The following is a 26,378-nucleotide window of genomic DNA, read 5'->3' as shown; positions in this document are numbered from 1 at the left end:
AGCGTTAGATTTGTCTCATTCAGCAAATAATTGCCTTCTACTGCTCATCCAAGAACACACTCTGCACTCTCTAATAAAGATATGACTAAAAAAGAAACTAAGCACAACATTTTGGTGCTCTGGGGGACCTGATCCAGACAGGATGGCTGCTACCAAGGGGTCTCCAATCATATGGCCAAAATTGAGATTTGTCAGAATTGTGGAAACGTGTTTATTGTAGTTACATTTGTATTAAAATGAACAAGCATGCTGTAGTACCGAAACTGAATCCAGTGTTTCTAAAGAAACATCAAAAACTATCCATTAACCGCTATTGCGGTGGTTACAGACGGTAAATTCCAACATTGATGAAGTGATTTCCATGTCTGACCAAACAACTCAACTGACTTTCTCTGACGTTCAAGCATTTTGCTGTTGTCAGAACAAAACCTTGTATCTCCAAAGACATTTTTCCATATATATATATATATATATATATATATATATATATATATATATATATATATATATATATAGTTGCTATCCAATGAAAAACAAAATATCTCCAAAGTATCTCCAAAATAGTAACTTTACAAGAGAAGGCAAAAAATGCTTTTACCTTTTTGGAGGAATTTCTATTGGTCTATTCATCATAAACAACACACACAATGTAAAGGACAGCTGATGTGTTAAAATGAAAAAAAAAAATCGACAAAAACATAAATTCATGGTTTTCTTTTGACAGTGACGCTAAAATGTACTTGTTTTCACCACTCAAGACATGCTTAATCCTTTCAAACCTTTCATTTGTTTTTCACACATTCATATTATTTTTGGCACATCAAGTATTCCAAATCTACAGATTCAGCCCAAATCAATAAACACTCCTATACTAGAGATTTGCAGTTAACACTGGGAAGGAAAACAACATTGATGACTGTAGGCCAGAGGTCAGCAACCCAAATGTTAAGAAGAGCCATTTTGTCCTTTCAGTAAAAATCAAACCACCTTGGGAGCCACAACACTTTATGTCCATTTTACCATCTTTGCTGTAAATATGTCTCAGTATGTGCTGATAGTACAGGCTAAAAATATAATATAAACGGAAACGCAGACTTACTTTGCTCTGCTTTAAGCTTTAGCTCAGCTATAGCCACTTTTTTTTACAATGTAAGTCAATGGAACCAGACTTTTTTCGAAGTAATTTTGGGCCATTTCTTTTGGTCCGTTCATCATGAAATTTACACACAATGTAAAGATCAACAGGCATTTTCAAATTATGATAAAAACTGAAAAATGATGCCAATGAGAGAAAACTGGTTTCATGTTTTTTGACTGCATCTTCGAAGTACATCATCAGAAAGGGGATTTTCTAGTCTTTAACCCTTTAAATGGCCAGGGAGGCCACCAGCAGGCCAGATGGTACTACACTCTTCTATAACTTAAGAATAGCTCAGCCAGTTTGCATTAAAGCCCCTGTAGTTGCTGAATAATAAGCCTTAATCTGTAATAAGTCTGAGATTTTAAGGGTTTAAGCCAGAAAGACTTGGTCTTGTGCTACTGTGGCACCAATTTAGGAGATAAGTCGGCATGTTTACAACAGAAGTAGTGAAGGTTTACATTTGTCTCTTTAATGTCTCTTTAAGAACCCAACACAGTTTATGTCATCTACACACTTAAAAAAGATGGTTCTTCAAGGGTTCTTTAGTACAGAAAATTGTTCTGTATAGAACAATGAACACTCAAGCAACCCTTTTCATGTTTAAAAGGTCCTTTGCATGGTGAACGTGTTCTTCAAATTGATGGAAATCACTGTGCTGTAGATGGTTCTATATAGGTGGTTCTTAAGCTTGATGGAAAATGTGCTGTATATAGAAACGTTTTGAAAAGGGTTCTCTACAGCACCAAAAAGGGTTCTTCTATTGTTATGATGTCAAGCTTGTAACAATAGAGGAACCCTTTTGGTGCTAAACAGAACCCTTTTCAAAACGTTTCTATATACAGCACATTTTCCATCAATCTTAAGAACCATTTCACCATGCAAAGAACCTTTTAATCATGGAAAGGGTTGCTTGAGTATTCATTGCTTAATATAGAACCATTATCTTTACTAAAGAACCCTTGAAGAACCATCTGTTTTAAGTGTGTAGGCATGCACTTAGCACTTTGCTAATTGGTGGGGTATAAACGTCTATGCTACTTGTTAGCTACATTAGCTTCATAGCTCCAAAGAAGCAAACTTTGAACACCAAACATGTCTTGGCTGATTGCATGCAGTCGAGAGGGAAAGCTGGACATTTAATTTGGCCAAACTGTTGCAAACTCTTAGGACCCGAAGCAAAACCATAGGTAGATTCTAGTCTTCATAACATCAGAACGGTTTAAGCTACAGACATGATACACATATCAGGACATTCAGCGAACCCGCCCCTATCTAGCATGATGTAATCGAGCTGTGACATCAGCATCAGTGAGTAATTTGGCTCCGAATATCACCCAAAATCCTGTTATTATTGCTCTGCTTTTTGGCCTAAAACAGCGACATGATTCACACATGAGATCACTCATCAGACTCTGTCCTCACAAACCAGCATGATTTCATCCACCTGTGACCGTCCATCAGCCAGCAATCCAGCTCCAAAATTACCCAAACCCCACTCGCTACTGTTATATTACATCTCTGCTTTCAGCCTTCATATTACAAACAAGGGGTTAAAAATAGCGACATAATTCACACACCAGAACACTCAGAGGAACCTGCCATCACTAGCCAGAGTGAGAGAAACCAGCTCTAACATCCCACAACCCAGAAATACAGCACAAACACACAGCCAGATCACTGTAAAACCTGCTATTAGCTCTCTGCTTGTCTTCATATGGCAACAAAAGGGTTAAGCAGTTTTATGCGACTGTGAAAAAGTCAACTCAGCTTCCTTATTGCAACTAAAATGGATTAACAACTAATGATTAATGAGAGTAACTCAGCTGAATTCTCAGCTTCTCTGAAGCAGCGTAATCTCACTCTGTTCAGAACAGAATGACTCTGTGTTCATCCTGTGTCGTCTGATATCTGATTAGGGCGTGGTTATCACACTGCGTGCTTGGACTTCATGATTGCCTTTTATATCTAATGAACAACTGGTTAATGCTAAGAAAGCCTTTTAACTAAAGTTTGATCATCATTCGCAGCAAATCTAGCTTTAGAAGCGCCACTGGCTGGCAGTGTTTTGTTACTGGAATAGAAAAACCTTGTATCTTTGAAATGGTAACTTTATAGGAGATGGAAAAAATGCTCTTTAATAAACTGTATTGAACATTAACATATTGAGCTTTTATTCCAAGTTATTTTGGTCTTTAATTGTCATAAAGTGCTCATGAAATAAAAAGTCATTTTGGTGTACAAATGAAAAAAAAAAAAGCGAGTTCTGTATTCTCCATTTGGCAGCATGTGTTTCCTTATAGGCTGATAGGGTTTATATGCTGGTTGCCAGAGAGGGAGTCAGCAGAGGTGATAAGAGATTCAGAGTCAGCATAAGATGGCAGTCTGCTCTTTATTTCCCTCCTAAACTGATGATCAGACAGTCCTTATCAATAATAACTGATTAATCAGCTGAACTCGTTTAGCCTTAAGACTGTGATAATAAATTTGGCATCACAGAAGTGAGTGAAGAACAAGGAGTTTTCCTTTTAGCCTCTTAAATCCTAGGCTTATTATTCAGTTATTAATCTTAATCTATATTAATCTTAGTCTATTATTATTTTTATTGTTATACTTATCTACTCTAGACTATTATTCAGTATCTACTGTGAATTTATTTAGTAACCACTACGAAGTATTCAGTACTCACTATGAATTATTCAATTTCTACTATTATTTATTCAGTATCCTCTATGAATTATTCAGCACCTATTATGAATTATTCAATATGTACTATGACTTATTCAGTATCTACTATGAATTATTCAGTATCCACTATAAATTATTCATTATCTACTATGACTTATTCTGTATTTCCTATGAATTCTTCAGTATCCACTATGAATTATTTGGTATCTAATATAAATTATTCAGTATCCACTACGATTTATTCAGGATCTACTGTAAATTATTCAGTATCTACTATGAATTATTTGTTATCTACTATGAATTATAAAGTATCCACTATGAACTATTCAGTATCTATATATATATATATATATATATATATATATATATATATATATATATATATATGTACAAGCATACATATCCACTTGTCAACCACTTCATTAGAAACATCTGCCTTGTACTTTTTCTGCTCCTTATCTTTCAGTGTAACTGCTATCTAATCAGACCTCTGCATCACTGCTTTATCAATAATAACCGTCTATCAGCTGAGCTCTCTTATCCTGTGACTGTGAAAATAAACGCAGCACCACAAAACTGAGTAAAGAGTTCACTGCTCTCTGTTAAGTTTATCATAAACAGCATCTATAAATAGAATAGGGGTTCTTCTCTAGAAACATTATATAATCACATGTTCATATGTAATAACCCTCTACATAAACAGAACCTCCCCTAGACTTCCATCTCCTTGTCAGTGATATCCCTCATATAGGAGCGTAACTCACTTCTGCTTCGATTACTCTTTAATTATTTATAATTCTGTAGATTGTGTTTTAAGTTGGTGTGTTTGGTGTGCAAGTACAGCGCTTAAGCGACATCTCTGTAGAGTTTTCATGGTTTCGTGAGGTTTTGAGTGATCACCTTTGCTTCACCTTCGGCATTCTTTCCTTGCTTGGTGGTGTGATCACACTTCCAGGGGTGAGATCCTGGAATGTGACCACATACTCACCCTGTAGCCCCCTAAGAAAATGAAATTAGTTGTGATGTGTTAATTGTTAATGTGTTCCAAAGTGTAAATGTAGTCCATTCTAAAATTTCTTCATCAGTAACTCACTGTAACATTATTATATTACTATATATTCTATGTTCATGCCAAATAAACATGTACACTTTTAAAAAAGATGGTTCTTCAAGAGCCGTTTAGCAAAGGAAATGGTTCTCTATAGAATCATGAGTTCTAGATAGAACCATTTCATGCTTAAACGGTTCTTCAGATTGATGGAGAATGTGTTGTATATGATTTTATATAGATCTTTTTTGAAAAGGGTTCTATGTCACACCAAAAAGGGTTCTTCTATTCTACACGTGCTTGACATTGTAATAATAGAAGAACGTTTTTTGGTGCTATATAAAACCCTTTTCAAAAAGCTTCTATATAAAACCATGTGCACATTTTCTATCAATCTGAAGAACCCTCTCATGATGCAAAGACGCAAAGGGTTCTTTGAGTGTTCATGGATCTACCTAGAATCATTGTCTTTGCCAAAGAACTGTTGAAGAACCATCATTTTTAAGAGTGTACTGTATGTAATGGAACGTTTTCTTGAATTATATACACACTTAAAACAATGGTTCTTCAAGATTTCTTTAGTAAAGAAAATGGTTCTATATAGAACCAGGAACACTAAAAGAATATACAGTGTATATTATAATAAATGTGCTATACAGAGCCCTTTTCAAAAAGGTTCTATAAAGGTTCTACAGCACATTCTCCATTAATCTGATGAACAATTTCATGATGGAAAGAACCCTTAAAGCATCCAAATAGATCTTTGAGTGTGTCTTTACTACAGAACTCTTGAAGAACCATCTTTTTTAAGAGGGTGTATATTTAGTTCTATATTGTTGAGTTATATATATACACACACACACACACACACACACACACATATATATATATATATATATATATGTGTGTGTATAAATATGTATAAAGTTCTGTATTACAGCATATTTCTTTTCTGCCATTCTGATCTGATATATTAATCATGCTGTGATGATTGTGACTGTGATGTTCATGTGTTTTAAGATACTCTGTCATTCCTGCATGATTAAGTACACAATGTCAGTCTGCCTCATGACGTCTGACCACTCTGTGTGGACTGTACATGCAGTCCAAGCCGGCTAAATCACACAGACTCTTCCTGACCGATACGCATGTGTTCAAAACACCTGGCTGAAAGCTTTCTCTTTTTTTTTCTTCTCAGAAATCGCACGGCTCTCCTAAATGTAACAGAATCCATCAAAAATGACACGTGAAAGTTTGAGACACGTGAGCTCAGCCAGGAGGGGCCCTGCGATATGGACTGTGGTCGAGAAGACTCAGGACACGGCACACACTCTCAGCTGCCACACCTTCACACACGGCCTGATCTGCTCTCCAACAGTCCAGGTAAGAAATCTTAGTTTAATAAGATGGGCTCCTTAATTCTTTCCTTATTTGATAAATCTGTTTTTGCTCTTTTAAGCCAACGACTTAAAACATAAGGATTCACGACTGCTGGACAATTTATATCGGACAATTTACTGGAAAGAAGTGATGCACTGAATTCAGCTGATTCAAATACATCAGTTCTGCATTAATAACATGTTAAATCAGCAGTTATTCTCTTTCAGTTTGCTCACTTTTGCCAACAATAGTGTTGATGTAGAAATGATGTAGATATTTGAATCAAGTAAACCCACTGCTTATTCACTTTTTCTGGTGTTTGATTTACATTCAGTGTAATTATTCTTACACGGTTACATAAAAATTTCATGTAATTGTTTTTGTCAAACATGCAAATTGAGATTTAAAGCCAGTTTGAACATTTGGCTCGAATGAGGTGTGGAACGACAGTATGACAGTGCTCCTCTGTGATAATAATTAGTTAATAATAACAAAACTACAGCCTTTTCCAGATACATTTCGCACATAACATGCTTTGTTGATTTATTAAGTGTAAATTAGTGAACACATCCTCTACAGAGAGCACGTGTCTGCACACTTTAATACAAAATTACTGTTTATTTGCAACATATTGGGGGGAAGAAAACACAAAACGTGCCACAACAGGTCACACTTTATGTTTTATTATGTCTTATTTTTTTCCCAAAAATGTTAAATGAAAAAAAACTGTAATTTTGTATTAAAATGTGCAGAAGTGTGTTCTCTGTAGAGGATGAGTAACTTATTTACACTTAAAAATCAATAAAACATAACTTGACCAGGGGCGACTTTTGCTTATCGATGTTGTTGGAAGAAAATCTTGATCTCCAAAATGGTAACCTTACAGGAAAAGGAAAAAACCTACTTTACTTTTAATGTAAGTCAATGGAACCAGACTTTTCCCCCCAAGTCATTTTGAGCCGTTTCTTTTGGTCCATTCATCATGAAATTTACACACAATATAAAGGACAGTAGGTATTTTCAAATTATGTCAAAAACTGAAATATTACAAAAATGAAGATACACGGTTTTCTACCGAAAACAGCGACATGACAGTGCTTTTTATCTTCAGCATTAGTGCATTAATTTGGAAATCTTTCAGAACGATGAGGATCCGGTGTAATCTCTGATATGGCAGTCTTTGACCTTCTAATCTAAAGTCTCTTGATCCTGAGTGCCAGTGATTGCGTAGAGATCATAAATAGATAACAATTAAACCATTAAACACTTACAGTCTCAAGCAAGTGGGATGAAAAGTGTTAGTCATTAAGATGTAAGATTTTAATTTGGGTGCAGAACTGAGATCTACCCAATCAACATCTGCCCACAGCGTCTCTAGCTAATGATGTTAAGACATGATGCTAATACTGACATGATTAACTAATGAGAGAAAGTATGAATGGACATATCGTGATATCAAACAGCTCATTTCAATAAAGAAAGAAAGTGAAAAAGAAGGAAAGAAAGAATGTAAAAAGGAGGGAAGAAGGGGAGAAGCATGATAAGTCCATTTATATATTCTTCCTATATTTATATTCTATATGGACAAAAGTATTGAAACACTCCTCCTAATTATTGAGTTTAGGTGTTTCAGCCACACCCATTGATAACAGGTGGATAAAATTAAGCACACAGCCATGCAGTCTCCAAAGGCAAACACCGGCAGTTGAATGGGTCGTACTGAAGAGCTCAGTGACTTTAAACATGGCACTATCATAGGATGCCACCTTTACCACAAGTCAGTTTGTGAAATTTCTGTCCTGCTAGATCTGCCCCGGACAACTGATAGTGCTATTATTGTGAAATGGAAGCATCTAGGAGCAACAACAGCTCAGCCACGAAGTGGTAGACCATGCAGACTCACAGAGTGCTGAAACACACAGTGCCTATCCTCTGTTGAATCACTCACTAAAGAGTTCCAAATTGGCTCTGGAAGCAACATCAGCAGAAGAACTGCACATTAGGAGCTTCACAAAATGGGTTTCCATGGGCGAGCAGCCTAAGATCAAAATGCACAATGCCAAACTTTAGGGGGTGTAAAGCACGTCACCACTGGACTCTGGAGCAGTGGAAATGCATTCTATAGAGTGATGAATCATGTTTCTCTATCTGGCGGTCTGATGGACGAGTCTGGGTTTGGTGAATGGCAGGAGAACGTTACCTGTCTGACTGCATTGTGCCAACTGTAAGTTTGGTGGAGGAGGGATGATGATACGGGGTTGTTTTTCAGGGGTTGGCCTAGACCCCTTAGTTCCAGTGAAGGGGAATCTTAATGCTTCAGCAGACCAAGACATTTTGGACAATTGTACACTTGAATGTGTGTATGACTGAGCCTCAGTGTACAAAGCAAGCTCCATAAAGGCCTGGCTGGGTGAGCTGAACTTGACTGGCCCACACAGAGCCCTGACTTTAACCCCATCAAACATTTTTGGGATGAACTAGAACAGAGATTGTGAGCCAGGCCCTCTCGTCCAACATCAGTGTCTGACCTCTCCGACATCTTGTAGAAAACTTCTCAGAAGAGTGGAAGCTGTTAGAGCAGCAAAGGGGGAACAACTCCATATTAATGCCTATAGGTTTAGGATGGGATGTCATAAAAGCTCCTGTAGGTGTGATGTGTATGTGTGTGTAGTTATATTGGTAGTATAAATTAGCACAAGGCAACTTAATAAAGGAAACCGGTAAATAAATAAGATATAATCAATAGACAATAGAACATCAGTATAGTAAATAAAGTAAGAATACAATCAAGGGCATTTCATAATGAACAGATCAATAAAAAACATCACTAGATAAAGAGTTCCTTTTTTCTTCCTTCTTCTATTTTGGAGATATGACATTTTGCTACGACAGCAAATATATACTTTTTAGCCTAGATTAGTCTAGAAATTGCTTCTTAAAAGGGAACTCTGCCAAATGTATTTACAATTTCAGCATAAGTCTATATTGATAGCAAAAACGAGAGAGATTCAGAGTGGTTTGGTGTGAAATGGTTCAGATTTCTTTACAGTGGTGGTGATAGAAACCAGGGGTTGCCATGACTACAACACATATATAGACATTTTATTTACTATCTAAAACTACCAGTGAACCAGTGAAATGTTGCTGATAGTATAAAGTATTGTGTAGATGCTGTGAATGATTTGATTCATGCCTCTCCTCTGCGTTTTCCCACTCCCAGGATGCCTTCTGGCAGTGTGCTGTCCTTTGTCAAGAGCCTGTCTAGGCGGAAGCCTCTGGAGCCGGATGGTGAACAGTCTGACTTTAAGCGATGTTTAACCACGCTGGACCTGGTAGCCCTGGGAGTGGGCAGTACGCTCGGAGCTGGTGTCTATGTCCTGTCAGGTGAAGTGGCCCGAACTGTGGCCGGCCCCAGCATCATCGTTTCCTTCTTCATCGCGGCCGTGGCCTCCGTCTTCGCAGGGCTGTGTTACGCAGAGTTCGGTGCCCGTGTCCCCAAAACAGGCTCGGCGTATCTCTACAGCTACGTCACTGTGGGGGAAATATGGGCTTTCATTACAGGGTGGAACCTCCTGCTCTCCTACATCATAGGCAAGCATGAGAAAACACTGTGGAGACACATTGACCCCTTAAACCATAATGTGGTCAACACTTCAGTTCCTCACTCTCATACATGCATAAAAATAAAGGAGGCTAAAAGCATTTTTGGAGGGATGTCCTAAAAGAACCACTTTTGGTTCTCTAATGGTTCTTTCAAGAGCCATTTTTGTATATCCCCCATAAAGTAAAGGTTCTATGCCAAGATTTTTTCTTAGAACTGTACGTCCATGCCAGGAACCATTTAGGAACTCTTTAGTTTTAAGAGTGTAGCTACATGCCTTACATACAAGTTTCACAATAGTTAATCAGTAACTCATAGTAGATACTGAATAATTCACACTAGATACTGAATAGTTCATAGTAGTTACCGAATAATTCATTGTAGTTACTAAATAATTCATAGTTGTTACTAAATAATTCATAGTAGATGCTGAATAATTTATAGTAGATAGTCAATAATTTATAGTATATAGTGAATAATTCATAGTAGATAGTGAATAATTCATAGTAGATAATAATTTATAGTAGATATTGAATAATTCATAGTAGATACTGAATAATTCATAGTAGCTACTGAATAATTTATAGTACTGAATAATTTATAGTACTGAATAATTTATAGTAGATACTGAATAATTCATAGTAGATACTGAATCATTTATAGTAGCTACCGAATAGTAAGTCTTTAAAGATTTATAAGGGTTCAAAGGATTAGATTTCCCTTATATCTTATTTACAAATGCTTGAATTGCTGTCATATGAATTAGGTTTTAGTGTTAGGTTTAGGTTTAAGTGTATGGTGAGAATGAGTGTTAGGCTTTCTTATGAAAAACTTACGGTGATATCAATGTTAAGATAATAGATATTAAGGTAAATGTAAGGCAAAGTCAAGGTGGGCTTATACAAAGCAGCGACAATGGAACATCAACATGAAGTTATAGCAAAAATCCTTTTTACCCCAGGACTAGACTCACTCTGTGTTTATTATATCAGCTTTCTTATATACACATAGCCATGTGCATATCACATCATGCATTATTCTCCTCCCCAATAGTGAAGGTGATTATTTGCTTAGATGCAATTCTCAGTTGAGTTCTTGCTCAGCTGAATGAGTCCGTGACCAAAGCTCAGGCTCAGTCAGATGTTTCCTGAGACAAAGCTGAATCATTAACAAATGTTAATGTACACCTAAATGATACACCATAAATATGCAGTAATAAGAGACATTATCAGTGTAACAATAACTCCATAGCTGATAAGTCTGAATGATTTTATGACTTACTGCAATCATGCAGGTACTTCCAGTGTCGCCAGAGCCTGGAGTGGCACCTTTGATGACCTAATCGGGAATGTTATTGCTAATTATTTGAGCGAGCACGCAGCCATGAACTTACCTGGACTCGCCCCTTACCCAGACTTCTTTGCAGCTGCCCTTATTATGCTTTTAGCAGGTAAAATCAATGCACATACACATTGTTGTTCTTATTATTAATGCGAAAATTATATACATTAATGTGTACATGTATTTTAATATGAATTCCTTAGGTATCCTTGCTTTTGGAGTGAAGGAATCAGCAATCGTCAACAAGATCTTCACTGCGGTAAACATAGTGGTGTTGTTGTTTGTCATCATCTCTGGATTCATCAAAGGTAATATCGGAAACTGGCAGCTGACTGAGGAGGACATCATCAATGCCTCAGTACCCGTGTAAGCGTCTTTATTGTCTTAGAAAACAAATAATACTCAAAACTGTGTGACTTTGTAGTGTTTTTACTCATTCATAGCATGTGTTCTCATCTTCCCACAGAAATGGCTCGGCCATAAACAGCACTGTTCTAGGAAACTACGGAGCTGGAGGATTTTTCCCGTTTGGATTTGAAGGAACAATAGCTGGAGCCGCCACCTGCTTCTATGCATTTGTGGGATTTGACTGCATTGCTACCACAGGTGTGTCTGACTAATAGGTTACAGTGACACAGAACATGCTCATGTTAGGAGGATGTTCATCTGCGCTCCGACTAACTTTGATATTTGAGTATTTGCAAGAGTTATAAATGGAACTTTTAGGCGATAGCTCTAGTGTTAAGAGGCTAAAACGATCAGTAGCACAAAAAATGTAGCAGCAGCTGTAGGAATACATTTAAAATGTTTTATCATTCAAAAAAAGCAAAGAGAAATTGGTGGCTTTCATGTCAGATGAGTAATCAAGGCTGCCTCTTCAAATGACCCAAAACTACAGCTAACCGGTACCACACTGGATGCTAATGAGGACTCATCTCTTTACACAAGGTCTTTTTTTCAGTGGACGATGCCAGCATGCTATTTGTGAGAGAAATACTGTATGTTTCCACTATTTCCACTTCCCCAATTTAGCGATGAAGCCACGCTAAATCTGCCTTCTCAGTCAAGTCCTTACCAACCTGCTCACATTTAGTCACTCTAAATGTAACTAATTTATAGTGGAACAAACTAATGAATACGAAACGGAAACTTACTAAAACATTCCAAAAAAAAATCAAATTCTACAATTCATGACTCTTATCAAATAAAACAATAAACATTTCATGCTGCGTACTTATTTCCTGGTACATCTACTAGGCTTGAAATTTTTTCCCAGTCAAAAGCTGCTGTGGGTAAACAAATGTATCATGCTCTTTTATATATTATTTATGTTCATCATGCCCTTTTACAGTATAATTTGTTGAGCAAATTAACCGATTTGACTATTCATTTAGAAAAAAAAGGTCTTTTATACTTGCATGCTGCACCATTCCTCAGCACCAACAGCTGTATGCAAAAGTTTGAAAACCTCGGTCAAAAGACATTTTTAGTTGATTTTCCAACTGAAAATAAGTTAACACATCCTTGACAGGGTCTGGCATTAAACATGCCATTTTCTTTTAATTTTATTGCACAATTTCTATATATTTGCTGTTAAAATATAAGTAAAATATATAAAATGTAAAATGTGCCATCATTTTGCCACATTTAATGAATCAAATTCAGCAAATAAACAATAAGTGTGCATTAAAATGTGCAGACGTGTGTCCTATATAGAGGATTTTACATAGAAAATCAAGAAAACGCCATTTATGCAAATTTTGCACACCACTGTATGTGTGGAACAGGCCTCAAGGTAAAACCTTCCCCTAAATATGCCCAAAGTTCATTTTCAGTTCAGTCCAGTCTTGCTGTGTGGCTAATGAACCTAAAAATGATAGTTCTTCAAGGGTTCTTTAGTATTTTGCATGATTGAAGGGTTCTTTGCATTGTGAAGTGTTCTTCAGATTGATGGAGAGTGTGCTTTATATGGTTCTATATAGAACCTTTTCAAAAAGAGTTCTATATAGCACCTAAAAGGGTTCTTCTATCTTTATGATGACAAGCTTGTCATAAAAGAAGCCCCCCTTATTGGTGCCTTATAGAACTCTTTTCAAAAAGGTTCTATATAGAACCATTTACAGCACACTCTCCATCAATCTGAGGAACGCTTTCACAGTGCAAAGAACCCTTTAATAATGCAAAGGGTTCTTTGAGTGTTCATGGTTCATTGTCTTTACTAAAGAACCTTCGAAGATTTTAAGTCTGTAGTCAAAAAACAAAGCAAGAGATGCTTTGTGTAATGTTAACTTGCCTTCATTTGATATCAATGTTAGCATTTTTTGGTTGAAGATATTTCTTTAATTCACTGTATTCATTTGTGTATGTATTTGCTGACCTAACTTTGGGTCAGATTTCCCAAAAGCATCTCTGTTTAAAGCAGTATTGAAATGGACCTCTCTTCTGTTTCAATGCTATTTATGCTAAGATGCTAATTTGTTGGATCTCTTTCCATCCTGAAGGTGAGGAGGTTCAGAACCCCCAGAAGTCCATCCCTGTGGGTATCGTGGCGTCTCTCCTCATTTGCTTCCTGGCTTACTTTGGCGTGTCGGCCGCTCTCACCCTTATGATGCCGTACTACCAGCTGAGCGTACAGAGCCCTCTCCCAGTGGCCTTCACTTACGTGGGCTGGGAGCCGGCGAAGTACGTCGTTGCTGTAGGGTCTCTGTGTGCCCTCTCCACAAGGTACAGTGCATCTAAAGACCCCCTGAACTCAAAAACAGTCAACCTAAATCTGTGTTTTCTTTCTGAGTAGGTTAATCTTGTTCTAACAGGCAAACAATAAACATACCCTTTAAATAATGTCCCAATGACCAATAAATGATTGATATAGTTTTTCTCCACATTTTTCACCTCTTGATGTAAACTGGCCAGTCCTAATCTTGGCTAATGCCTCTGTTTGTATTCCCCTGACCAATCACAAGGCTGATGTCTTTTGACACACCCACACTGAACAGCTTCAGAGTCAGAGAAGCTTAGCAAGCTACAGCTAATTCAGCATAACCAAAAGCTAACAAGCTAGACAACCTGTCTTTAGCTGCCTGTCGCCCGTTCATTCGTTTTTCCACACCAACATTGTTCGTTAGTTCATTCCTTCATTAACACATTGCTTTGTCTGTCCATCCATCTGCTCGTCTGTTCATCTGTGATGTCTAGTTACCCTCACATAAACGCTGGATAATGATTTTAGTACTGTATTGGGGCGGAGCAGGATAGGAGCATTAGACAAAGAAAAAACTGTCAATCAAGCTGCTCATTAGCCACACCCACACAATTCTCAGATAGGTCTGATCAGCGTTTTTAATCTGTATTTTATCTTATATTTTTCATTTAAGCTTTGCTAGATGTTTAACATTACACTCAAGTTTAGTATCAACAAATCTTGATATTTTTCTGTTGCTTCCTGGGACTTTAAATGGTTAACAGTGTGTAGTATTTATATTCCACATGTATCTAATAAACTATCAAATATAGTGTGAATTAAGGCAGGTAGCCGTAGCTTAACGTGCTTTATAAACCACTGTCCTTATTAGCGCCAGAGGCTAACAGTAGCCAAAAAAGTAGCTCCACAGCAAAAGGTTCAGATTCGGCTCACTGAGGCTTCATTTATGCACCTTTTGGGGCTAAAGAGTCAAATGCGTAGTGGTGATTTGTATTTTGTGTGTTAAGCAGTTAGCTATGCTAATCATGTTCAGACTATGCAGACTAATACAGTATCATGTACCACAACATAGGTTTGACACCCACATGCTTTAAGAGTAAAGACTCAAATCTGAGCGAGTGAAGACAAGTGGCCGGTGTTGGAGGGACACAAAGACAGAATCTAACCCGTTCTGTGAAGTTTCTATTAGCATGCTAGGCTAACACTAGCAAAATTGGCATTACTGCGTTCCTTAGCACTGTTCAACATTTAGTTATTATTGTTCAGTTTACCTAGACAGCTGGTTCTGGCTTTCATACATGGTCATACTTGGTCAACTTCTGGGCAGATATTAGGCATGTGGTCCAGAACTTGACTTGAATGTATGTTTAAGGGCTATTTCTGGCATGTATGTTGTGGCCCAACAGTGTGGTTGAAGGAAGATGGCCACAGCACAGTTACGCTGCATGTTTGGTTGATTTACTCAATACTTTTAGTTCTAGTCTGGCATGTCATAAGTGGACCATTACTGAAGTAATAGGAAAACAGCCGACTCTCTCTGTTTAAGGGTTAAAACCTCATTTAACAGATGGTTTAACATTTAATGGGTGACGATTTAAAGATGTCCATAGTTTATTTCCTAATTATTCATTATGGGAGCTTATTTTTGTCTCTGTTGTGCTCCGTCTGATTTGCTCAGTCTGTTCAAATACAGAGGGCATCAAATTTATTATTTATTTTTTAATATTAAATGTTATTTAATATTAAATTTATTAATTATTTATTATTTGTGCTGCAGATGTTAAACATTTACTAGTCTGGATTTACAGGGTGGGTAATGACAGTCTTCAAAAAGAATTTTGTTATGGGTAATGCAGTCCTGGGCGGCACGGTGGTCTAGTGTTGTCACAGCAAGGAGAGTTCAATCCCCTGGCCAGGCGATCAGGGTTCTTTCTGTGTGGAGTTTGCATGTTCTCTTCGTGTCTGTGTGAATTTCCTCTGTATGCTCTGGTTTCCTCCCACAGTCCAAAGACATGTAGATAGATGAACTGGAGATGCTAAATTGCCCAAAGGTGTGAATCTATATGTCTGTGTGTCTGCCCTGTGATGGACTGGCGACCTGTTCAGGGTGTTTCCTGCCTTCTGCTCAATGAGTGGAGAGGCCTTTTTTCTGATTTTATGCTTCTCAACTGTGGAACTTTTACAATGAGGCAGTCAAGTATGGTTTGCGCCTCTAGGAAACATCTGAAAACATACCTCATTTGGTCTAGTTTGTTTACTTAATTTTATACTTATAACTATATTTTCTATTTCTATTTTAATCCTATTTTTATTATTTTGTTTTTATTTTTTTGTGATGTGGCAACAGAATACAGACGCTCGCGGATGTAAAAACGACAAGTTTTAATATAATCGAGCAAACAAAGCAAAAAGGGCAGAGCTGAAGTCAGGGTCAAAAACAGGCAGTAAGGTTCAAAACACGGGTCAGTCCAAATCAGGCAACAGTACAAAGGGATCAGGCAAAAGACTAAGTCAAGAAGAACAAAATGTAGGTCAGCAAAACAGAATACAGGCAGTAAGAAAACAAACGCTCAGTAGGTCGTAACGATACAATACTTCGCAGTGAACCTAACTCAAGCCCGGGCTTATAAAGGAGACTAACTAGTCATATGATCAAGTTCACAGGTGTTCTCAGTTAGTACTCTGGGGAGTTTGAGCGCTGATTGGAGCACGGGCGAGAGTCAGGAGTCATGTGATCTCCCCTAGAATTGTGGGCAATGGAGTCCATGTCTGCATCCGAGTCGGAAGGAAGTTGCTCGGTCACGTGACTTCCCTGAGGATTCTGGGAAATGGAGTCCGTCTCCATGTCAAAGTTTGCTGAATGCGTGACATTTTTTAAATTTATTTTTAATTGAAAAGCACTTTGAGCTGCTACATATATGAATATGATAACTATAAATAACAATAATATTAACCTCTTAAAAGGCCAGGGCCCAAAGTTTTATTATACACTTCTATAATCTAAGAATAGCTCTGCCAGTTTGCATTGAAGTCCCTGTAGTTACAAAATAATAAGCCTTAGTATGTAGTAAGCCTGGGATTTTAAGGGGTTAATGCTTCTGTTCCATTCCATGAAGTGAAATGAAAGCCACCCCAGTTTTGAGATATTGACAGATTCGAGAATCAATGTACTGATCAATAATCAGATTAATGTGAGCCATGTTTGTTTTCGTTGCAGTCTGTTGGGCTCGATGTTCCCCATGCCCCGTGTCCTGTTTGCCATGGCCAGAGATGGACTGCTCTTCAAACCGCTGAGTAACATCAGCTCAAGGCAAAGTCCTGTAATAGCCACTCTCTCTTCGGGAGTGGTGGCAGGTAACACACCTGAGGAACTCGCCTGAAACACCTCACTCAACTGTTCAGCATATTGCAGTTGTCACACAAACACTCTTCATCTCCGTCATTTTGTTGTCATTTTTAGTTTTTTGCATAGTCTGAAAACTCTTTACATTGTGTCCACATTTCATGATGAACGGAGCAACATAATTAGTCCAAAATTACCTGGTTACATTAACTTTTCATTACAAGTTAAGAATGATTTTTTCTTCTCCTGTAAAGTTTCCATTTTGGAAATATAAGGTTTTGTTCCAACAGCGACGATACTCAACATATTAAATATTAAATAATATATTAGACCACAGTGTTCAGCTTGATTCACACACTTAAAATTATGGTTCTTCAAGGGTTCTTTAGTAAAGAAAATGGTTCTGTATAGAACCTTTTTGAAAAGGGTTCTATATAGCACCCAAAAAGTGTTCTTCTATTGTAACAAGCCTGACATCGTAACAATATGAGCCCTTTTCAAAAAGGTTCTATATAGAACCATTTACAGCACATTCTCCATCAATCTGAAGAACGCTTTCATGATGCAAAAAACACTTTAATCATGCTACTATAGAACCTTCTTTACTGTAGAACCCTCTTTAATATAGAACCATCATTTTAAGTGTGCAGCTCCTGAATTTGATTAATGAAACAGGCTGACTTAGTCAGAATGTGTATTTCCTTAGTGAACAAACTGTGTTCTGTTTTCCAGCCATTATGGCCCTCGTGTTTGACCTGAAGGCCCTGGTGGACATGATGTCCATTGGCACTTTGTTTGCCTACACTCTGGTAGCCATCTGTATCCTCATCCTCAGGTAGGTCTCACACTCCTGTGTGTGGATAATATAAATGATTATATTCTGTGTAAAATAAAATACTGTTTATATTTCTTATTTTAGCGCAGTTTTTTTTTACCAGTTTTCTCAGGCATGAATTAAGTTTAGTCTTAAAACTGCGACGCAGATGCTGATACACCATTGACAAAGCGTAGTCTTGATCTAGAAAGGCATGCAAGTTATGAATCTCTGGGCATTCCAGCCGACACCTATCGTTTAATAAGTTATTTGTTGTGTTCTGTAGTGCAGAACTGCATCCATCAGCCTCATTAGTTTGACAAAATTCATGATTTTGTATTGATTTCATATTTTTTCCATCACTGTTCTCTTGGTATGATACCCACAGGGTTGGGTAGAACTTTAAAAAAAGCAGTGATGGCTGAATAATGAATACACGGTCCTGAATGCATTAAGTAACATATTCCATTACAATACATAAAAAACTAAGATAATCAAAATACATTTACAATAAATTACAATACATCTGGATAAGGCGCATCAGAAATACTCTGCTGTTCTAACTTTTATTTAATTCAGAGAAAAAATTCACTTATTTTGGTGATGTTACAAAATTCTCAATATTATTTTGGCTCTCAATGTCTGCATTAGTCCACTCCCACTCTCATAATCCCACTGCTGTCTCAGGAACTAAACAAACAATTTATGACCCCCCTAAAACAAGACCTTGTAAATTTGACTATAATTTGACAAGCTGTGATTTTCAGTTAATGGCATGTATGTAACAAAACGCATGCGTGAGTCCAGAACAACACCAATACTAAGCTTATCACTCGTGAACACGTCCACTACTGAGGAGTCTGTTCAGTTCCATTAACCTTCAAAAGAGCTCAGTAATGCTGAGATTGATAAGTAGCTCATCACACTGATTTATCAGTCAGAGGACTTGTCCACTAATCAGAGGGTGTGTTTGTGGCTTGTCCACCAATCAGAGGCTGTGTTCCTAACTTGTCTACCAACCAGAGACTGTGTTTCTGACTTGTTAAAATGCATTCAAATTATCAAAAAAATACAAACAAAACATTTCAGCTTACAAATGTTCAGATTTTAAACTTAAACTGTATTGTGGACCTAATTTATACACAGTACTAAAAGATGCGAGTTAGAAGAACTTTTGACTAAACTAAGCTGATGGTCAAAATTTTTCATTTTGGCGAGTGTTCAAGGAGATTTCATCTGTTTATAATGTACAGTCTGAAACATGCAGAATCACTGACTTTCAAGTTGCAATGCAGTTCAATAAACTGCAAATACCAAAGAAAAAGGCCCAACCTGGACATTCAACAGCCCTGTCCTACTTTGTGTCCATGCAGATACCAAACAGATTCAGATGAAATGAATGACAAGCAGAAGTGGAATCTTCTACGACCACCTTCTTCACCCACTCCGACAAGCTCAAAGGTTGTGTCCTACCTGACCATTTTCACAAGTAAGTCTTGTTCATTTGCTGATTTGTTTAATTTGTTTAAATCATTTTTGTCCCAAATTTTCTTATTTATTTTATAACTTTACATGCACTATATAGACAAAAGTATTGGGAAACATCTCTTAATCAATGAATTCAGGGTTTTATTCAGTCCCATTGAAACAAGTGTATAAAATGAAGCACCTAGCCATGCAGTCTGTCTTTATAAACATTTGTGAAGGAATGGGTCGTTCTAAAGAGCTCAATGAATTCAAGTGTGGTACTGTAATAGGATGCCACCATTGCACCATTGCAAAAGTCAGTTTGTGAAATTTCTTCCCACATTTTCCACGATCAACTGTGAGTGGTATTACTGAGAAGTGGAAGTGTTTAGGAACCACAGCAACTCAGCCACGAAGTGTCAGACCACAGAAAGTTACAGAGCGGGCTGCCGAGTGCTGAGGCGTACAGTGCATTAAAGGGTCCAATGCTCTGCTGACTCAGTAACTGCAGTGTTCCAAACCTCCTCTGGCATTATGCAAGCCTTACGCACCAAGCACAATGCAGAGCATTGAATGGAGTGGTGTTAAACACATCGCCACTGGACTCTGGAGCAGTGGAAACATATTCTGTGCAGTGACGAATCACGCTTATCTATCTGGCAGTCTGATGGTTGAGTCTGGGTTTGGTGAATGCCAGGAGAACGTTACCTGCCTGACTGCATTGTGCCAAGGAGGAGGGATGATGCTATGGGGTTGTTTTTCAGGGGTTGGCCTAGACCCCTTAGTTCCAGTGAAGGGAAATCTTAATGCTTCAGCAGACCAAGACATTTTGGACAACTGTATGCTTCCAACTTTATGGGAACAGTTTGGGGAAGAACCTTTTCTGTTCCAGCGTGACTGAGCCCCAGTGCACAAAACAAGCTCCATAAAGGCCTGGCTGGGTGAGTTTGGTGTGGAAAAACTTGACTGGTCCTCACAGAGCCCTGACCTCAACCCCATCAAACACCTTTGGGCTTTAGAGCTGCAAAGGGGGACCAACTCCATATTAATGTTTATGGATTTAACATAGGATGTCATAAAAGCTCCTGTAGGTGTGATGTGTAGGTTTCTCAATACTTTTGTACATATAGTGTATGTGTACAGTAACTTACCATTTGATCAGTTACAGAGTGCTTTGATTGTACTTCTGATTGTACAAGATACTTGTGTATCTTCATGCTGTCCACCACCGGTGGACCTCTTTGATAAATTTTGCTGTTGTGTTTTTCAGTTGTACTCGCAGTGGTTCTGAGCGTGATTCTGACCAAGGGAATAGAGTTAGTGAAGGAGTGGTGGATGATTCTCATCATCACTCTAGCTCTGCTGTTCTTGCTAACCACTGTCATCATCATCTGGAGGCAGCCACAGAGCAGCGTCAAAGCTGCCTTTATGGTGAGACTCTGCATGTTCTCATGCATTTTGTGTGAAATCACAATCCATCTTAGAATATGAGTGATTTAAAAAGATCTACATGGTATATTTACTGAGATCTAAAAGATGAAGAATGATCCAAACTTAGTACCATGACAAATTGACAAACTTGTAAATTTCTATATTTCAAAAGTTGAGGGGTGTTTTACAAATACACTCATAGATTGGTAGGCTATGTAGAGCCATCTACAGCACATTCTGAAGAACGCTTTCACGATACAAAGAACCCTTTAATAATGCAAAGGTTTACCTGAGTGTTCATGGTCATTTTAGAACCAGTCTCTTCTCTAAAGAACCCTTAAAGAACCATCTTTTTTAAAAGTGTACTTACTGTTTCACTCTGCATATTATAGATTCTTAATAAGGTCTAATGTTTATTTTAGTGAGCTTTTAGCCAAAATCCAGCTCGGTTACCGATAACTTTGCAGTACAAAACCAGAGGCCCTCCCCCAAGTCTGATATGTTTGGCTTACATCTTACGAGGTCTGATCTGATTAACCGAATGTTATGTTAGTCAATCTCTGGTAGCACAGCAGAGGCAGCGCCCCCTATGTTGCGCCCTGCTATTATACTACATCGCGAATGTGAATGAACTATAGATGATTTGGACAAGTAATGCGCATTTACTTGGGAAGTGGAGGGCTGGATAACATTTACGCAGGGCTAAAGGCCCCCCTAAAACTGGTCTAGTGACACCCATGCTTAATATCTATAAAGAGTGGCTAGGTTATGATCCAAAAGGTAGCTCTACAGTGCTAACTAGTCATACTAAAAGCTGCAATTTTTGCTTGCAGGTTCCTCTTCTGCCAGTGCTCCCAATTCTTAGCACTTTTGTCAATGTCTATCTCATGGTCCAACTGGGAGGAGATACATGGATCCGCTACGCAGTTTGGATGGCAATAGGTAAGCTGGTACTCCTACATTTTTGGTTCATAATGCTTCTTGTCAGGATGAAGTGACTGCTAATATGAAGATTGCTGCTATTGTCAAATAAACAGTGCACACTAGCACTCAGCATTGATGCAAAAGCAAGGGTGGATTTAGTGATTCTGGGGATCCAGGCAAAAGACAAGAACGGGGCCTCCTAGATGACCGTTTCTAAATTAGAAGAGGATCCCAAGTGAAGCAACTGTTTGCACAGGAAAGAGTGACAACACATTCTCCATCAGTGTTTCATGATGCAAAGTAGCCTTTATTCATGCACAGGGCTCTTAGAGTGTTCATGGTTGTATATAGAACAATTTTCCTTACTAAAGAAGCCCTGAAGAGCCATTTTTTTTTTTCATAAGAGTGGATGTGGTTCTATATAAACCCTTTTTGACAATAGTTCTATATAGCACCAAAAGGGTTCTTCTAGTGTTACAAGCTTGACTTCCTAACAGTAGCAGAACCCTTTTTGGTGCTATATAAAACCATATACAGGACATTCTCCATCAACCTGAAGAACAGTTTCACCATGCAACAAACCAGTTCAGCATGAAATGGTTCTAGAACTCAAGGTTCTAAACAGAACCACCGCCTTTATTAAAAAACTTTCAAGAACCATCTTTAAGAGCGTAGGTTACCGCTTAAGTGTCTTTTTTATACCAGTCTGTCTTCACACAGTTGTGTCATCACATAACTTGGAATAGTCCATTATAACCATGTCCGGGTGGTGGAGCTGCATGAAAATGAATTAAAAAAAAAAACTACAATTTCAATTTTATTTTTTTAATAAATGTATGTGACCAAAAGAGTGCAAGGCAATGCTCTGAGATAGGTTTGCACCACAGATTTTTTATTTATATATTTTTTATAAAATGAGATGAAACAAGGACGTGTCTCTCAAAATAAAAACACCAATATACCTTTCAAAAAGACAAAAACTGATTAAAGCAAAGGACATAAAATATCTTTCTTCAAGCTTAAAATTTCCACAACACAATTTGTCCTGCTTTAAACATCAAAAGTGGAAAGGTATAACCTTATAAAAGAGTAGAATCAAGTTTATTCCTTTATTTAAAAAAAAAACAAAAAAAAACACTATAACCAGCATTAACCAAGAGGAAGACTCAAGTGTTGGTCGATAAAGTTATGCAGTCAACTTTATCAACTAGATAAAGTTATGCAGTCCGTATACAACCTCAAAATAAACACTTAGAACCTTAAAACAATAGAAAATGGAAAAAAAGAAAAAAAAAAGAAAAAAAAAAACAGGCAAAAACAGCAGGATGACTTGAGACCCTGTCTTTGGACAAAAAGAAAAATCATACTACAAAATTATTTTACACAAAATAAAAATTACTTTCATTTAACGATTACCCTTACGATGGGAGTTCCCTTATTCAGTTGGAAACAGCAGCTCCGAACCCTCAAAATCCCTTATCTTTGCAGCTTCAGGAGGCCAATGAAAATTACAAAAGGCACCAATAAAACTAAAGAAGATTCAAAACCACAAACCTACCTCTTGTAGGATAAGATTAGGGCCTACAGAATAAAGAGGAAAGGAGTAACACCTCACTACTCAATGACTGCAACAGATACCAAAACTTCAGTCAGATCCAACCATCTATTGAACTAAAACCACAGCCAAGGCTGTCCACAGCACCAACAGAAATGCCAAGAGATCCAACTGCTGTCTTAGCAGGCCACAACAAACAGCACCAAAGAACAAAGAAATGTTGTTCAAGGACTCAGACACCTGTGACCAATTAATAGGGGGAGAACTATTGGAAATAGGAAGACTACCACAATAAAAGCCTCCAAAGGAATATTGCACCTATCATAATAAAAGGCATCCAAATACTTCGTCCTGCCACATGTATATATTTTGGAGTAGGTTATTTCACATCAACATGTACAGTGTGTCTAATTTTAATTTCATGGGGCCCTTGGCCTTTGTCTAGTGCAGGGGTCGTAAGCCAAATGTTAAGATGAGCCATTTTGTCCTTTCAACAAAAATTAATCCACCTTGAGAGCCACAACATTTTCTGTCTGTTTTACCATCTTGGCTGTAAATATGTCTCAGTATGTGTTAATGTCCTAGTATAGGCTAAAAATATAATATAAATGAAAAACACAGACTTTTCTCGCATCTCCAGCAGGAAACTTTTTAAAATTAGAACAGTTTCTTGTAAAATGTCTCTCAATGTTAAATTTTTTACGAGGCTGAAGTCACTTCACATTCTTCAGCTTCTAGTTCAAATTTTTACATTCCACCTTAAATGGTGCCTGAGGCGCCAGAGTGTGACTGCACCATTTAAGGTGGAACAGGACAATTCAAACAAGAAGCTGGCAAACGAGAAACTGACTTCAGCTTTGCGACTTTTTAGTGTTTGACAGTTTCTCGTTGCAGATTAAACATATAAGGAAATAAAAAAAGTCTATTCGTCTCCAAATTCTCAATGTTCGTCTTAATCTCTCTTTTTGCCTTTTTGTTAGCTACTAGCTAAGCGAGAGTGACCAGCAGTCTGCGCGTCAACCTTCAGGGTTAAGGGTGAACTAGCAGTTCTACATTAACTCCAGTGTTTAAGACCATTTAGTGTTAAAACTGTGTTGGAACGATCAGCAAAGCTTTATTTTACTGCGAAGGAGAAAACATTTATTTTTACCTAAAAATCTAATTCTGCTGTGGAGCCACAACAGAGCAGCTTGTTTCTGACCCCTGGCCTAATGCAAAGACCACCTCTGCTTCCCCAGCATCTGTTTGCTTTCTATTACAACTTTGTTCACAGAAAGCTGTTTTTTCTCTTTCCCTGCAGGCTTATTGATCTATTTTGCCTACGGAGTGTGGCACAGCGTCCAGAAGAAACGAGAACAAACACCTCACAGTGTCCAAGTTAAAACTGTCGGTGCTCAACTAGAGAAGGCCAACAAAGACGGCTCCTTCCCACCGCTGCGTCAAACCAAGTTGTAACCAGTGGTGCGGCTAACAGACTCAGACTCTGCCTTAATAGCTTGATCTGAAATGAAAACGTAAAGATTCATATTGGATCAGCATCTGTGCATTATTGAGAATCTGTATTCTGAACACCTGAAATGTTTCCCAGACCGGGATTAAGACTAGTCCATTCAGAATGCTGTGTAGTCCAGGGCTGGGCTTATTCTCATTCTGGGAAACCCGCTTAATGGCCTCTTTTCCAATGTCAAGCCAAATGGTTCTCAGGGCTGTACTGGGCCGTTCCGTGCTGGTCTGGACTCGCGAGACTGGTTATGGTTTCTTTTTCCATCTGTTGTTCCACTAAATTAGAACTAGGAAATACTGAAGAAAATTGCACAAATGAGTTGCTAACTGCTAACAGGCTAACTTTTACAAGCATTCCTTCTGTCACTCCAACACCAGTCTCTCATGTGCTCTCATCTTCTTTATCATTTAAACAGGTGGTATTTAAGCATCTGTTACTGAAACAGCCTGGACTGTGTTGGGCTTCATCTGTAACGTTAGCTGGCTAACTACACTAGCATTGGCGTCGCCCAGCAGGACCAGCACCACAGAGCAATTATAATTTTTATCCTTCTGTCACTTCAACTGCAGACATTTGAATTTGTGATCTCAGATACAAGTCTTGATCATCGGCTTGATCATCGGATCAGCGAGTACTACTGGAGGGAGGCACCGTACACTTGCATTAGCTTAGCCTAGCTGTCTACAGCTTAAAGTACTACAGAACGGGCCTGATTTTGGCTTTCTGTCACTCCACTGCCAATCAGTCGACTTCACTCTCGCTGTCATAAGTTTTTATCGCCTATACTTGTGATAGGAGAGCAGTTAGACGAAACAAACCTGCACTGGGGTGTCTGGATCTTTTTAGCTAAATTAGCTAGGAGAGAAGAGCCAGCTAGCATTAGCTTAGCCAGGAGGCTCCAGCTCCAGATACCAGAGAACAGGTTTAATTTCGGCTTCCTGTCCCTCTTACATCAACTTCGCTTCTTTAGATTTGAGCCATTAACATCTAGCTAAACGTGTGTCCTTAAAGCTTTTGCTTGTCAGAATCAAACCTGTTCTGTTGTGAGCAGATCTGGCAGCACGCTAGCCAAGCTAACGCTAACCAGCTACTCTCTCCTGGTTAGCAGCACCATTTAACATTTAGAAATTGATGTTTATTGAATGGTGAATTTAAAATCGTGCTCTGATTTCATTTATTTTATTTGGTTTCTGTTTGAGCGAACTGAAAGTGTTTGTTTTTAAGTTTGAAATTGTATTTCAGGATGCTGTGGCGCAGTTTTTAAGCGTTCCGTGTTGAACCGTGTCCGTATGGAAGTGCCACTGGAACGGTTACCCTCCGTGCTCAGAACAGTTTGGCCCTGCTGTGGAAAAGAGGCCTTTGTAAATTAGTAAAAGGCCTTCATTAGTATACAGTCATATGTAAAAGTTTGCACTGTAAAGGATATGTTCACTTATTTACACT

The 26,378-nt window shown here is 38.0% G+C and overlaps 1 protein-coding gene across 1 annotated transcript; it reads left to right on the top strand.

The window, feature by feature from the left end:
• Positions 1–6,127: 6,127 nt before the first annotated feature.
• On the top strand, positions 6,128–25,543 carry zgc:175280 (cationic amino acid transporter 2 family protein). The gene is made up of 12 exons (XM_036580631.1): positions 6,128–6,257; positions 9,475–9,845; positions 11,150–11,305; positions 11,400–11,562; positions 11,663–11,802; positions 13,698–13,920; positions 17,115–17,251; positions 17,973–18,075; positions 19,428–19,543; positions 20,792–20,952; positions 21,786–21,894; positions 24,732–25,543. The coding sequence occupies exons 2-12, from the start codon at positions 9,476–9,478 to the stop codon at positions 24,884–24,886; spliced, it is 1,833 nt and encodes a 610-aa protein (XP_036436524.1). The 5' UTR covers positions 6,128–6,257; position 9,475; the 3' UTR covers positions 24,887–25,543.
• The last annotated feature ends 835 nt before the right edge of the window (positions 25,544–26,378 follow it).

This window comes from Colossoma macropomum, unplaced genomic scaffold, assembly GCF_904425465.1.
Source record: "Colossoma macropomum unplaced genomic scaffold, Colossoma_macropomum, whole genome shotgun sequence".
Lineage (NCBI taxonomy): Eukaryota > Metazoa > Chordata > Actinopteri > Characiformes > Serrasalmidae > Colossoma > Colossoma macropomum.
This window is presented reverse-complemented; position numbering and strand designations above follow the sequence as displayed.

Coding starts and splice junctions, on each gene's coding strand:
- zgc:175280 (XM_036580631.1), top strand. CDS start 9,476: ATGCCTTCTGGCAGTGTGCTGTCCTTTGTCAAGAGCCTGTCTAGGCGG. Junction 13,921..17,114: donor CTGTGTGCCCTCTCCACAAG/GTACAGTGCATC, acceptor TTTTCGTTGCAG/TCTGTTGGGCTCGATGTTCC. Junction 21,895..24,731: donor CGCAGTTTGGATGGCAATAG/GTAAGCTGGTAC, acceptor CTTTCCCTGCAG/GCTTATTGATCTATTTTGCC.